This window comes from Salvelinus fontinalis, chromosome 5 (assembly GCF_029448725.1).
Source record: "Salvelinus fontinalis isolate EN_2023a chromosome 5, ASM2944872v1, whole genome shotgun sequence".
In the NCBI taxonomy this organism is placed as follows: Eukaryota; Metazoa; Chordata; class Actinopteri; order Salmoniformes; family Salmonidae; genus Salvelinus; species Salvelinus fontinalis.
Window position 1 is genome coordinate 66,461,064 of NC_074669.1, and position 17,500 is coordinate 66,478,563.

General features: G+C 33.7%; 1 protein-coding gene across 1 annotated transcript in view; it reads right to left on the minus strand.

Moving 5' to 3' along the window:
• The window catches only part of LOC129856178 (WD repeat-containing protein 19-like), a gene marked incomplete at its 5' end in the record, with an annotated part of 33,160 nt that overhangs the window by 10,060 nt on the left and 5,600 nt on the right, over positions 1-17,500 (minus strand). The window contains 2 exons of the mRNA XM_055924279.1: positions 11,292-11,416; positions 17,448-17,500. The exon at positions 17,448-17,500 is cut by the window's right edge and continues 44 nt beyond it. Of these exons, the coding sequence (XP_055780254.1) occupies positions 11,292-11,416; positions 17,448-17,500 (178 nt within the window). The remainder of the gene's footprint in view (positions 1-11,291; positions 11,417-17,447) is intronic.

A 17,500-nucleotide genomic window follows, 5' to 3' on the forward strand; every position in this document is an offset into this window, starting at 1 on the left:
TGCAGCAACGACCTGGGGAATAGTTACAGGGGAGAGGAGGGGGATGAATGAGCCAATTGTAAACTGGGGATTATTAGGTGACCATGATGGTGTGAGGGCCAGATTGGGAATTTAACCAGGACACCGGGGTTAACACCCCTACTCTTACGATAAGTGCCATGGGATCTTTAATGACCTCAGAGAGTCAGGACACCCGTTTAACCTCCCATCCGAAAGACGGCACCCTACACAGGGCAGTGTCCCCAATCACTGCCCTGGGGCAATTGGGATATTTTTTTTTTTTTTTAGACCAGAGGAAAGAGGGCCTCCTACTGGCCCTCCAACACCACTTCCAGCAGCATCTGGTCTCCCATCCAGGGACTGACCAGGACCAACCCTGCTTAGCTTCAGAAGCAAGCCAGCAGTGGTATACAGGGTGGTATGCTGCTGACATCAATCAACCAATATGTCAATCAATCACCCAATACATCAATCAATCAACCAAATACATCAATCAACCAATCAATACATCCACCAGTCAATATATCAACCAGTCAATACAGCAATCAATCTATCAACCAGTCAAAACATCAATCAACCAACCAATACATCAACCAGTCAAGACATCAAACAGTCAATACATCAATCAACCAACCAATACATCAACCAGTCAATACATCAATCAATCAATACATCAATCAACCAATACATCAACCAACCAATCAATCAACCAATGCACAAATCAACCAATCAATCAACCAATACATCAATCAATCAATCAATACAACACCCAATACATCAATCAACCAATCAATACAAAAATCAACCAGTCAACCAATCAACCAACCAATACATCAATCAATCAACCAACCAATACATCAATCAATCAAAAAGTCAATAAATACATAAATCAACAAATACATCAATCAACCAATACGTCAATCAATCACCCAATACATCAATCAACCAATACATCAATCAAACAATATGTCAATCAATATAACAATCAACCAACCAATACATCAATCAACCAAACAATACGTCAATCAATCAACCAATACATCAATCAATTAACCAATACATCAATCAATACATCAACCAGTCAATACATCAATCAACCAATAAATCAACCAACCAATACATCAATCAACCAACCAAAACATCAATCAACCAACCAAAACATCAATCAACCAATCAACCAATACATCAATCAACCAATACATTAATCAACCAACCAAAACATCAATCAACCAAAACATCAATCAACCAAAACAATCAATCAACCAATATGTCAATCAATCAACCAATACATCAATCAACAAATACATCAATCAATATATCAACCAATACATCAATCAACCAATACATCTATCAACCAATACATCAATCAACCAATCAATACATAAACCAGTCAATATATCAATCAACCAATACATCAATCAACAATACGTCAATCAATATAACAATCAAAGAACCAATACATCAATCAACCAAACAATACGTCAATCAATCAACCAATATATCAATCAATTAACCAATACATCAATCAATACATCAACCAGTCAATACATCAATCAACCAATACATCAACCAATCAATACATCAACCAATCAACCAATACATCAATCAACCAAAACATCAATCAACCAATCAACCAAAACATCAATCAACCAATACATCAATCAATATATCAATCAATCAACCAATACGTCAATCAATATATCAATCAACCAACCAATACATCAATCAACCAATACGTCAATCAATATATCAATCAACCAACCAATATTTTAATCAATACATCAATCAACCAATACATCAATCAACCACCCAATACATCAATCAACCAATACATCTATCAACCAATACATCAATCAACCAATCAATACATCAACCAGTCAATATATCAATCAATCTATCAATCAGTCAATACATCAATCAACCAACCAATACATCAACCAACCAATACATCAACCAGTCAAGACATCAACCAGTCAATACATCAACCAGTCAATACATCAATTAACCAATACATCAATCAATCGATTGAACCAGTCAATACATCAATCAATCAACCAATACGTCAATCAATATATCAATCAACCAACCAACCAATACATCAATCAACCGATCAATCAACCAATACATCAATCAACCAATACATCAACCAATCAATCAATACTTCAACCAATCAATACACCAATCAACCAATCAATACATCAACCAATCAACCAACCAAAACATCAATCAACCAATAAATCAATCAACCAATACGTCAATCAATATATCAATCAACCAACCAATACATCAATCAAACAATACGTAAATCAATATATCAATCAACCAACCAATACATCAATCAACCAATAATTCAATGAATACATCAATCAACCAATATGTCAATCAATCACCCAATACATCAATCAACCAATACATCAACCAATCAATATATCAACAAATCAATATATCAACCAGTCAATACATCAATCAATACATCAACCAGTCTATACATCAATCAACCAATACATAAATCAATCAATACATCACTCAACCACCCAATACATCAATCAATACATCAACCAGTCAATACATCAATCAATCAGTCAATACATCAACCAGTCAATACATCAATTAACCAATACATCAATCAATCGATACATTAACAAGTCAATACATCAATCAGTCAATACATCAACCAGTCAATACATCAATCAACCAATACATCAATCAGTCAATCAGTCAATCAGTCAATACATCAATCAACCAATACGTTGATCAATCAACCAATACGTCGATCAATCAACCAATACGTCAATCAACCAATACGTCAATCAACCAATACATCAATCAACCAGTCAATACATCAATCAACCAATATGTCAATCAACCAATACATCAATCAACCAGTCAACCAATGCATCAATCAATCAACCAATACATCAATCAATAAACCAATACATCAACCAACCAATACATCAACCAGTCAATACATCAATTAACCAATTAACCAATACATCAATCAATCGATACATTAACCAGTCAATACATACAGCAGTCAATATATCAACCAGTCAATACATCAACCAGTCAATACATCAATCAATACATCAACAAGTCAATACATCAATCAACCGATACGTTGATCAATCAACCAATACGTTGACCAATCAAACAATACATTGATCAATCAACCAATACGTCAATCAACCAATACGTCAATCAACCAATACGTCAATCAACCAATACATCAATCAACCAGTCAATACATCAATCAATCAACCAATACGTCAATCAATCAATATGTCAATCAACCAATACATCAACCAACCAATACGTCAATCAATCAACCAATACGTAAATCAATCAACCAATACGTCAATCAATCAACCAATACATCAATCAATCAACCAATACATCAATCAATCAATACATCAATCAACCAATACATCAATCAACCAATACATCAATCAATCAACCAATACATCAAACAACCAATACATCAAACCAATACGTCAATCAATCAACCAATACGTCACTCAATCAACCAATACGTCACTCAATCAACCAATACATCAATCAATCAACCAATACATCAATCAATCAACCAATACATCAATCAACCAATACATCAATCAACCAATACATCAATCAATCAACCAATACATCAAACAACCAATACATCAAACCAATGAGTCAATCAATCAACCAATACATCAATCAATACATCAATCAACCAACCAATACATCAATCAATACATCAATCCACCAATAAGTCAATCAACCAACCAATACATCAATACATCAACCAATACATCAACCAACCAACCAACCAATCAATACATCAACCAATACATCAAACAACAAACCAACCTATCAATACATCAACCAACCAACAACTACATCACCAACCAACCAAGACATCAATCAACCAATCAATACATCAACCAACCAATCAATACACCAACCAACCAATACACCAATCAACCAATACATCAATCAACCAAGACATCAACCAGTCAATAGATCAACCAACCAATCAATACATCAACCAACCAACCAATACATCAACCAACCAATCAATACACCAACCAACCAATCAATACATCAACCAATACATACACCAACCAACCAATACATCAATCAATCAACCAATACATCAATCAACCAATACATCAACCAACCAATACACCAATCAACCAATACATCAATCAATCAACCAATACATACATCAACAACTACATCAATCAATCAATCAATACATCAACCAATACATCAATCAATCAACCAACCAATACATCAATCAACCAATACGTCAATCAATATATCAATCAACCAACCAATACATCAATCAACAAAAACAATATGTCAATCAATCAATCAATTAACCAATACATCAACCAGTCAATACATCAATCAACCAATATATCAATCAACCAATACATCAACCAGTCAATAGATCAATCAACCAACCAATACATAAACCAATCAATACATTAACCAATCAACCAATACATCTATCAAACAACCAAAACATCAATCAACCAATACATCAATCAATATATCAATCAATCAAACAATACATCAATCAATATATCAATCAATCAACCAATACGTCAATCGATATATCAATCAACCAACCAATACATCAATCAACCAAACAATATGTCAATCAATCAACCAATACATCAATCAATTAACGAATACATCAATCAATACATCAACCAGTCAATACATCAATCAACCAATAAATCAACCAACCAATACATCAATCAACCAACCAAAACATCAACCAACCAACCAAAACATCAATCAACCAATCAACCAATACATCAATCAACCAATACATCAACCAATACATCAATCAACCAATACATCAATCAACCAATACATCAATCAACCAATACATTAATCAACCAACCAAAACATCAATCAACAAAAACATCAATCAACCAAAACAATCAATCAACCAATATGTCAATCAATCAACCAATACATCAATCAACAAATACATCAATCAATATATCAATCAACCAACCAATACATCAATCAACCAATATTTCAATCAATACATCAACCAATACATCAATCAACCAATACATCAATCAACCAATCAATACATAAACCAGTCAATATATCAATCAACCAATACATCAATCAACAATACGTCAATCAATATTGCAATCAAAGAACCAATACATCAATCAACCAAACAATACGTCAATCAATCAACCAATACATCAATCAATTAACCAATACATCAATCAATACATCAACCAGTCAATACATCAATCAACCAATACATCAACCAATCAATACATCAACCAATCAACCAATACATCAATCAACCAACCAAAACATCAATCAACCAATCAACCAATACATCAATCAATATATCAATCAATCAACCAATACGTCAATCAATATATCAATCAACCAACCAATACATCAATCAACCAATACGTCAATCAACCAATACGTCAATCAATATATCAATCAACCAACCAATACATCAACCAATCAATACATCAACCAATCAACCAATACATCAATCAACCAAAAAAAACATCAATCAACCAATACCTCAATCAATCAATCAATATATCAATCAATCAACCAATATTTCAATCAATACATCAATCAACCATTACATCAATCAACCAATATGTCAATCAATCACCCAATACATCAAACAATCAACCAAATACATCAATCAACCAATCAATACATCCACCAGTCAATATATCAACCAGTCAATACAGCAATCAACCAACCAATACATCAACCAGTCAAGACATCAACCAGTCAATACATCAATCAATCAATACATCAATCAACCAATACATCAATCAATCTATCAACCAGTCAATACATCAATCAACCAACCAATACATCAATCAATAAATACATCAACCAGTCAATACATCAATCAACCAATACATCAACCGACCAATACATCAACCAACCAATCAATCAACCAATACATCAACCAACCAATGCACCAATCAACCAATCAATCAACCAATACATCGATCAATCAATCAATACATCACCCAATACATCAATCAACCAATACATCAATCAATCAATACAACAATCAACCAGTCAACCAATCAACCAACCAATACATCAATCAATCAACCAACCAATACATCAATCAATCAAAAAGTCAATAAATACATAAATCAACAAATACATCAATCAACCAATACGTCAATCAATCACCCAATACATCAATCACCCAATACATCAATCAACCAATACATCAATCAACCAATCAATACATCAATCAACCAAACAATACGTCAATCAATCAACCAATACATCAATCAATTAACCACTACATCAATCAATACATCAACCAGTCAATACATCAATCAACCAATAAATCAACCAACCAATACATCAATCAACCAACCAAAACATCAATCAACCAACCAAAACATCAATCAACCAATCAACCAATACATCAATCAACCAATACATTAATCAACCAACCAAAACATCAATCAACCAAAACAATCAATCAACCAATATGTCAATCAATCAACCAATACATCAATCAACAAATACATCAATCAATATATCAATCAACCAACCAATACATCAATCAACCAATATTTCAATCAATACATCAACCAATACATCTATCAACCAATACATCAATCAACCAATCAATACATAAACCAGTCAATATATCAATCAACCAATACATCAATCAACAATACGTCAATCAATGTAACAATCAAAGAACCAATACATCAATCAACCAAACAATACGTCAATCAATCAACCAATACATCAATCAATTAACCACTACATCAATCAATACATCAACCAGTCAATACATCAATCAACCAATAAATCAACCAACCAATACATCAATCAACCAACCAAAACATCAATCAACCAACCAAAACATCAATCAACCAATCAACCAATACATCAATCAACCAATACATTAATCAACCAACCAAAACATCAATCAACCAAAACATCAATCAACCAAAACAATCAATCAACCAATATGTCAATCAATCAACCAATACATCAATCAACAAATACATCAATCAATATATCAATCAACCAACCAATACATCAATCAACCAATATTTCAATCAATACATCAACCAATACATCAATCAACCAATACATCTATCAACCAATACATCAATCAACCAATCAATACATAAACCAGTCAATATATCAATCAACCAATACATCAATCAACAATACGTCAATCAATATAACAATCAAAGAACCAATACATCAATCAACCAAACAATACGTCAATCAATCAACCAATACATCAATCAATTAACCAATACATCAATCAATACATCAACCAGTCAATACATCAATCAACCAATACATCAACCAATCAATATATCAATCAATCAACCAATACGTCAATCAATATATCCATCAACCAACCAATACATCAATCAACCAATACGTCAATCAATATATCAATCAACCAACCAATATTTTAATCAATACATCAATCAACCAATACATCAATCAACCAATATGTCAATCAATCACCCAATACATCAATCAACCAATACATCTATCAACCAATACATCAATCAACCAATCAATACATCAACCAGTCAATATATCAATCAATCTATCAATCAGTCAATACATCAATCAACCAACCAATACATCAACCAGTCAAGACATCAACCAGTCAATACATCAACCAGTCAATACATCAACCAGTCAATACATCAATTAACCAATACATCAATCAATCGATTGAACCAGTCAATTCATCAATCAATCAACCAATACGTCAATCAATATATCAATCAACCAACCAACCAATACATCAATCAACCAACCAATACGTCAATCAACCAATACATCAATCAACCGATCAATCAACCAATAAATCAATCAACCAATACATCAACCAATCAATACATCAATCAATCAACCAATACTTCAACCAATCAATACACCAATCAACCAATCAATACATCAACCAATCAACCAACCAAAACATCAATCAACCAATAAATCAATCAACCAATACGTCAATCAATATATCAATCAACCAACCAATACATCAATCAAACAATACGTAAATCAATATATCAATCAACCAACCAATACATCAATCAACCAATAATTCAATGAATACATCAATCAACCAATATGTCAATCAATCACCCAATACATCAATCAACCAATACATCAACCAATCAATATATCAACCAATCAATATATCAACCAGTCAATACATCAATCAATACATCAACCAGTCAATACATCAATCAACCAATACATAAATCAATCAATACATCACTCAACCACCCAATACATCAATCAATCAATACATCAACCAGTCAATACATCAATCAATCAGTCAATACATCAACCAGTCAATACATCAATTAACCAATACATCAATCAATCGATACATTAACAAGTCAATACATCAATCAGTCAATACATCAACCAGTCAATACATCAATCAACCAATACATCAATCAGTCAATCAGTCAATTAGTCAATACATCAATCAACCAATACGTTGATCAATCAACCAATACGTCAATCAACCAATACGTCAATCAACCAATACGTCAATCAACCAATACATCAATCAACCAGTCAATATGTCAATCAACCAATACATCAATCAACCAACCAATACATCAATCAATAAACCAATACATCAACCAACCAATACATCAACCAGTCAATACATCAATTAACCAATTAACCAATACATCAACCAGTCAATACATCAACCAGTCAATACATCAATCAATACATCAACCAGTCAATACATCAATCAACCAATGCGTTGATCAATCAACCAATACGTTGACCAATCAAACAATACGTTGATCAATCAACCAATACGTCAATCAACCAATACGTCAATCAACCAATACATCAATCAACCAATACATCAATCAACCAGTCAATACATCACTCAATCAACCAATACATCAATCAACCAGTCAATACATCACTCAATCAACCAATACGTCAATCAATCAATATGTCAATCAGCCAATCAACCAATACATCAACCAACCAATACGTCAATCAATCAACCAATACGTCAATCAATCAACCAATACGTCAATCAATCAACCAATACGTCAATCAATCAACCAATACATCAATCAATCAACCAATACATCAATCAATCAACCAATACATCAATCAATCAACCAATACATCAATCAATCAACCAATACGTCAATCAATCAACCAATACATCAACCAATCAATACATCAATCAATCAACCAATACTTCAACCAATCAATACACCAATCAACCAATCAATACATCAACCAATCAACCAACCAAAACATCAATCAACCAATAAATCAATCAACCAATACGTCAATCAATATATCAATCAACCAACCAATACATCAATCAAACAATACGTAAATCAATATATCAATCAACCAACCAATACATCAATCAACCAATAATTCAATGAATACATCAATCAACCAATATGTCAATCAATCACCCAATACATCAATCAACCAATACATCAACCAATCAATATATCAACCAATCAATATATCAACCAGTCAATACATCAATCAATACATCAACCAGTCAATACATCAATCAACCAATACATAAATCAATCAATACATCACTCAACCACCCAATACATCAATCAATCAATACATCAACCAGTCAATACATCAATCAATCAGTCAATACATCAACCAGTCAATACATCAATTAACCAATACATCAATCAATCGATACATTAACAAGTCAATACATCAATCAGTCAATACATCAACCAGTCAATACATCAATCAACCAATACATCAATCAGTCAATCAGTCAATTAGTCAATACATCAATCAACCAATACGTTGATCAATCAACCAATACGTCAATCAACCAATACGTCAATCAACCAATACGTCAATCAACCAATACATCAATCAACCAGTCAATATGTCAATCAACCAATACATCAATCAACCAACCAATACATCAATCAATAAACCAATACATCAACCAACCAATACATCAACCAGTCAATACATCAATTAACCAATTAACCAATACATCAACCAGTCAATACATCAACCAGTCAATACATCAATCAATACATCAACCAGTCAATACATCAATCAACCAATGCGTTGATCAATCAACCAATACGTTGACCAATCAAACAATACGTTGATCAATCAACCAATACGTCAATCAACCAATACGTCAATCAACCAATACATCAATCAACCAATACATCAATCAACCAGTCAATACATCACTCAATCAACCAATACATCAATCAACCAGTCAATACATCACTCAATCAACCAATACGTCAATCAATCAATATGTCAATCAGCCAATCAACCAATACATCAACCAACCAATACGTCAATCAATCAACCAATACGTCAATCAATCAACCAATACGTCAATCAATCAACCAATACGTCAATCAATCAACCAATACGTCAATCAATCAACCAATACATCAATCAATCAACCAATACATCAATCAATCAACCAATACATCAATCAATCAACCAATACATCAATCAATCAACCAATACGTCAATCAATCAACCAATACATCAATCAACCAATACATCAATCAACCAATACATCAATCAATCAACCAATACATCAAACAACCAATACATCAAACCAATACGTCAATCAATCAATACATCAATCAACCAACCAATACATCAATCAATACATCAATCCACCAATAAGTCAATCAATCAACCAATACATCAATCAATCAACCAATACATCAATCAACCAATACATCAATCAACCAGTCAATACATCAATCAATACATAATTACAGCATCATGTATCATTACTGGCCCCCAGTAGTGTAGTTCTACCTTAACCAGGATGTATGAGTAGAGGATGCTGGGTAGTGTAGTTCAACCTTAACCGGGATGTACAGGTGGGGGATGCTGGGTATTGTAGTTCTACCTTAACCAGGATGTATGAGTAGAGGATGCTGGGTAGTGTAGTGGTAGAGCAGTAGAGGATGCTGGGTAGTGTAGTGGTATAGCAGTAGAGGATGCTGGGTAGTGTAGTTCTACCGTAACCAGGTTTGTATGCGTGGAGAATGCTGGGTAGTGTAGTTCTACCTTAGCCAGGATGTATGAGTGGAGGATGCTGGGTAGTGTAGTTCTACCTTAACCAGGATGCATGAGTGGGGGATGCTGGGTAGAGTAGTTCTACCTTAACCAGGATGTATGAGTGGGGGATGCTGGGTAGTGTAGTTCTACCTTAACCAGGATGTATGAGTGGGGGATGCTGGGTAGTGTAGTTCTACCTTAACCAGGATGTATGAGTGGAGGATCATGAGGTTGGTGTTCATCTCAGCAGGGATTCTGATCTTCTGTGTCTGCAGCTCAGTGTACATACTGAACAGCACGTCATGGGCATTACGGTAGTTCCCTGGAACACACATGCACACAAACACGTCCTTTAGGATACAGTGGGGAGAACAAGTATTTGATACACTGCCGATTTTGCAGGTTTTCCTACTTACAAAGCATGTAGAGGTCTGTCATTATTTATCATAGGTACACTTCAACTGTGAGAGACGGAATCTAAAAGAAAAATCCCGAAAATCACATTGTATGATTTTTAAGTAATTAATTAGCATTTTATTGCATGACATAAGTATTTGATACATCAGAAAAGCAGAACTTAATATTTGGTACAGAAACCTTTGTTTGCAATTACAGAGATCATACGTTTCCTGTAGTTCTTGACCAGGTTTGCACACACTGCAGCAGGGATTTTGGCCCACTCCTCCATACAGACCTCCAGATCCTTCAGGTTTCGGGGCTGTCGCTGGGCAAAACGGACTTTCAGCTCCCTCCAAAGATTTTCTATTGGGTTCAGGTCTGGAGACTGGCTAGGCCACTCCAGGACCTTGAGATGCTTCTTACGGAGCCACTCCTTAATTGCCCTTGCTGTGTGTTTCGGGTCGTTGTCATGCTGGAAGACCCAGCCACGACCCATCTTCAATGCTCTTACTGAGGGAAGGAGGTTGTTGGCCAAGATCTCGTGATACATGGCCCCATCCATCCTCCCCTCAATACGGTGCAGTCGTCCTGTCCCCTTTGCAGAAAAGCATCCCCAAAGAATGATGTTTCCACCTCCATGCTTCACGGTTGGGATGGTGTTCTTGGGGTTGTACTCATCCTTCTTCTTCCTCCAAACACGGCGAGTGGAGTTTAGACCAAAAAGCTCTATTTTTGTCTCATCAGACCACATGACCTTCTCCCATTCCTCCTCTGGATCATCCAGATGGTCATTGGCAAACTTCAGACGGGCCTGGACATGCGCTGGCTGGAGCAGGGGGACCTTGCGTGCGCTGCAGGATTTTAATCCATGACGGCGTAATGTGTTACTAATGGTTTTCTTTGAGACTGTGGTCCCAGCTCTCTTCAGGTCATTGACCAGGTCCTGCCGTGTAGTTCTGGGCTGATCCCTCACCTTCCTCATGATCATTGATGCCCCACGTGGTGAGATCTTGCATGGAGCCCCAGACCGAGGTTGATTGACCGTCATCTTGAACTTATTCCATTTTCTAATAATTGCGCCAACAGTTGTTGCCTTCTCACCACGCTGCTTGCCTATTGTCCTGTAGCCCATCCCAGCCTTGTGCAGGTCTACAATTTTATCCCTGATGTCCTTACACAACTCTCTGGTCTTGGCCATTGTGGAGAGGTTGGAGTCTGTTTGATTGAGTGTGTGGATAGGTGTCTTTTATACAGGTAACGAGTTCAAACAGGTGCAGTTAATACAGGTAACGAGTGGAGAACAGGAGGGCTTCTTAAAGAAAAACTAACAGGTCTGTGAGAGCCGGAATTCTTACTGGTTGGTAGGTGATCAAATACTTATGTCATGCAATAAAATGCTAATTAATTACTTAAAAATCATACAATGTGATTTTCTGGAGTTTTGTTTTAGATTCCGTCTCTCACAGTTGAAGTGTACCTATGATAAACAATTACAGACCTCTACATGCTTTGTAAGTAGGAAAACCTGCAAAATCGGCAGTGTATCAAATACTTGTTCTCCCCACTGTATGTACATGAGTGTGTGTATATATGACTGTGTGTGTATACATTACCAGTCAAAGGTTTGGACATACCTACTCATTCAAGGGTTTTTCTTAATTGTTTACTATTTTCTATATTGTAGAATAATAGTGAAGACATCAAAACTATGAAATAACACATATGGAATCATGTAGTAACCAAAAAAGTGTTAAAAAATATATATTTTATATTTGAGATACTTCAAAGTAGCCATCCTTTGCCTTCATGACAGCTTTGCATACCTCTTGGCATTCTTCTCTCAACCAGTTTCATGAGGTCGTCACAAATTCCACAAATTAACTTTTAACAAGGCACACCTGTTAATTGAAATGGATTCCAGGTGACATCCTCATGAAGCTGGTTGAGAGAGTGGGAAGAGTGTGCAAAGCTGTCATCAAGGCAAAGGATGGCTACTTTGAAGAATCTAAAATATTTTTAGATTTGTTTAACACTTTTTCTGGTTACTACATGAATCCATATGTGCTATTTCATAGTTTTGATGTCTTCACTATTATTCTGCAGCGATACGCCATCCCATCCGGTTTGCGCTTAGTGGGACTATCATATGTTTTTCAACAGGACAATAACCCAACACACCTCCAGGCTGTGTAAGGGCTATTTGACCAAGAAGGAGAGTGATGGAGTGCTGCATCAGATAACCTGGCCTCCACAATCACCCGACCTCAACCCAATTGAGATGGTTTGGAATGAGTTGGACCGCAGAGTGAAGTAAAAGCAGCCAACAAGTGCTCAGCATATGTGGGAACTCCTTCAAGACTATTGGAAAAGCATTCCAGGTGAAGCTGGTTGAGAGAATGCCAAGAGGTATGCAAAGCTGTCATCAAGGCAAAGGGTGGCTACTTTGAAGAAACTCAAATATAACATATATTTTGATTTGTTAAACACTTTTTTGGCTACTACATGATTCCATGTGTGTTATTTCATAGTTTTGATGTCTTCACTACTATTCTACAATGTAGAAAATAGTAAAAATAAAGAAAAACCCTTGAATGAGTAGGTGTGTCCAAACTTCTGACTGGTACTGTATATGAGTTTGTACAAATATATATATATATATGAGTGTGTGTGTGTATATATATGAATGAGTGTGTGTGTGTATATATATGAGTGAGTGTGTGTGTGTATATTATATATATATACAGTATATATGAGTGTGTGTGTGTATATTATATATATACAGTATATATGAGTGTGTGTGTATATATATATATGAGTGAGTGTGTGAGTGTATATTATATATATATTCAGTATATATGAGTGTGTGAGTGTATATTATATATATATACACAGTATATATGAGTGTGTGTGTGTATATTATATATATATATATATATTCAGTATATATGAGTGTGTGAGTGTATATTATATATATATTCAGTATATATGAGTGTGTGAGTGTATATTATATATATATATACAGTATATATGAGTGTGTGTGTATATTATATATATATACAGTATATATGAGTGTGTGAGTGTATATTATATATATATATACAGTATATATGAGTGTGTGAGTGTATATTATATATATATTCAATATATATGAGTGTGAGTGTATATTATATATATATTCAGTATATATGAGTGTGTGTGTGTGTGTGTGTATATATATGAGTGAGTGTGTGTGTGTATATTATATATTCAGTATATATGAGTGTGTGAGTGTATATTATATATATATTCAGTATATATGAGTGTGTGAGTGTATATTATATATTCAGTATATATGAGTGTGTGAGTGTATATTATATATATATTCAGTATATATGAGTGTGTGAGTGTATATTATATATATATTCAGTATATATGAGTGTGAGTGTATATTATATATATATTCAGTATATATGAGTGTGTGTGTGTGTATATATATATATATGAGTGTGTGTGTATATATATATATATATGAGTGAGTGTGTGAGTGTATATTATATATATATACAGTATATATGAGTGTGTGAGTGTGTGTATATTATATATTCAGTATATATGAGTGTGTGTGTGTGTGTATATTATATATTCAGTATATATGAGTGTGTGTGTGTGTATATTATATATATTCAGTATATATGAGTGTGTGTGTATATTATATATATATTCAGTATATATGAGTGTGTGTGTATATTATATATATATTCAGTATATATGAGTGTGTGAGTGTATATTATATATATATTCAGTATATATGAGTGTGTGTGTGTGTATATATATATATGAGTGTGTGTGTATATTATATATATTCAGTATATATGAGTGTGTGAGTGTATATTTTATATATATTCAGTATATATGAGTGTGTGAGTGTATATTATATATATATTCAGTATATATGAGTGTGTGTGTGTGTATATATATATATATGAGTGTGTGTGTATATTATATATATTCAGTATATATGAGTGTGTGAGTGTATATTATATATATATTCAGTATATATGAGTGTGTGTGTGTATATTATATATATATTCAGTATATATGTGTGTGTGTGTATATTATATATATTCAGTATATATGAGTGTGTGTGTATATTATATATATATTCAGTATATATGAGTGTGTATATATATATATGAGTGTGTGAGTGTATATTGTATATATTCAGTATATATGAGTGTGTGAGTGTATATTATATATATATTCAGTATATATGAGGGTGTACCTGCAGACTGCTCCTCTCTAGCGATGATGATGGCAGTACATGTGTATATATGTGTGTGTGTGTGTGTATATATATATATGTGTGTGTGTGTATATATATAAATGAGTGTGTGTATATTATATATATTCAGTATATATGAGTGTGTATATTATATATATTCAGTATATATGAGTGTGTATATTATATATATTCAGTATATATGAGTGTGTATATTATATATATTCAGTATATATGAGTGTGTATATTATATATATTCAGTATATATGAGTGTGTATATTATATATATTCAGTATATATGAGTGTGTATATTATATATATTCAGTATATATGAGGGTGTATATTATATATATTCAGTATATATGAGTGTGAGTGTGTATATGATATATATTCAGTATATATGAGTGTGTATATTATATATATTCAGTATATATGAGTGTGTATATGATATATATTCAGTATATATGAGTGTGAGTGTGTATATGATATATATTCAGTATATATGAGAGTGTATATGATATATATTCAGTATATATGAGGGTGTACCTGCAGACTGCTCCTCTCTGATATATATTCAGTATATATGAGGGTGTATATTATATATATTCAGTATATATGAGGGTGTACCTGCAGACTGCTCCTCTCTGATATATATTCAGTATATATGAGAGTGTGTGTGTATATTATATATATTCAGTATATATGAGGGTGTATATTATATATATTCAGTATATATGAGGGTGTATATTATATATATTCAGTATATATGAGGGTGTACCTGCAGACTGCTCCTCTCTGATATATATTCAGTATATATGAGTGTATATGATATATATTCAGTATATATGAGGGTGTACCTGCAGACTGCTCCTCTCTAGCGATGATGATGGCAGTACATGTGTATATTATATATATTCAGTATATATGAGGGTGTGTGTGTGTATATATATAAATGAGTGTGTGTATATTATATATATTCAGTATATATGAGGGTGTACCTGCAGACTGCTCCTCTCTGATATATATTCAGTATATATGAGTGTATATGATATATATTCAGTATATATGAGGGTGTACCTGCAGACTGCTCCTCTCTAGCGATGATGATGGCAGTACATGTGTATATTATATATATTCAGTATATATGAGGGTGTGTATTATATATATTCAGTATATATGAGGGTGTACCTGCAGACTGCTCCTCTCTGATATATATTCAGTATATATGAGTGTATATGATATATATTCAGTATATATGAGGGTGTACCTGCAGACTGCTCCTCTCTGATATATATTCAGTATATATGAGTGTATATGATATATATTCAGTATATATGAGGGTGTACCTGCAGACTGCTCCTCTCTAGCGATGATGATGGCAGTACATGTGTATATTATATATATTCAGTATATATGAGAGTGTATATTATATATATTCAGTATATATGAGGGTGTACCTGCAGACTGCTCCTCTCTAGCGATGATGATGGCAGTACATGTGTATATTATATATATTCAGTATATATGAGGGTGTGTATTATATATATTCAGTATATATGAGGGTGTACCTGCAGACTGCTCCTCTCTGATATATATTCAGTATATATGAGTGTATATGATATATATTCAGTATATATGAGGGTGTACCTGCAGACTGCTCCTCTCTGATATATATTCAGTATATATGAGGGTGTACCTGCAGACTGCTCCTCTCTAGCGATGATGATGGCAGTACATGTTGCCTCTCTG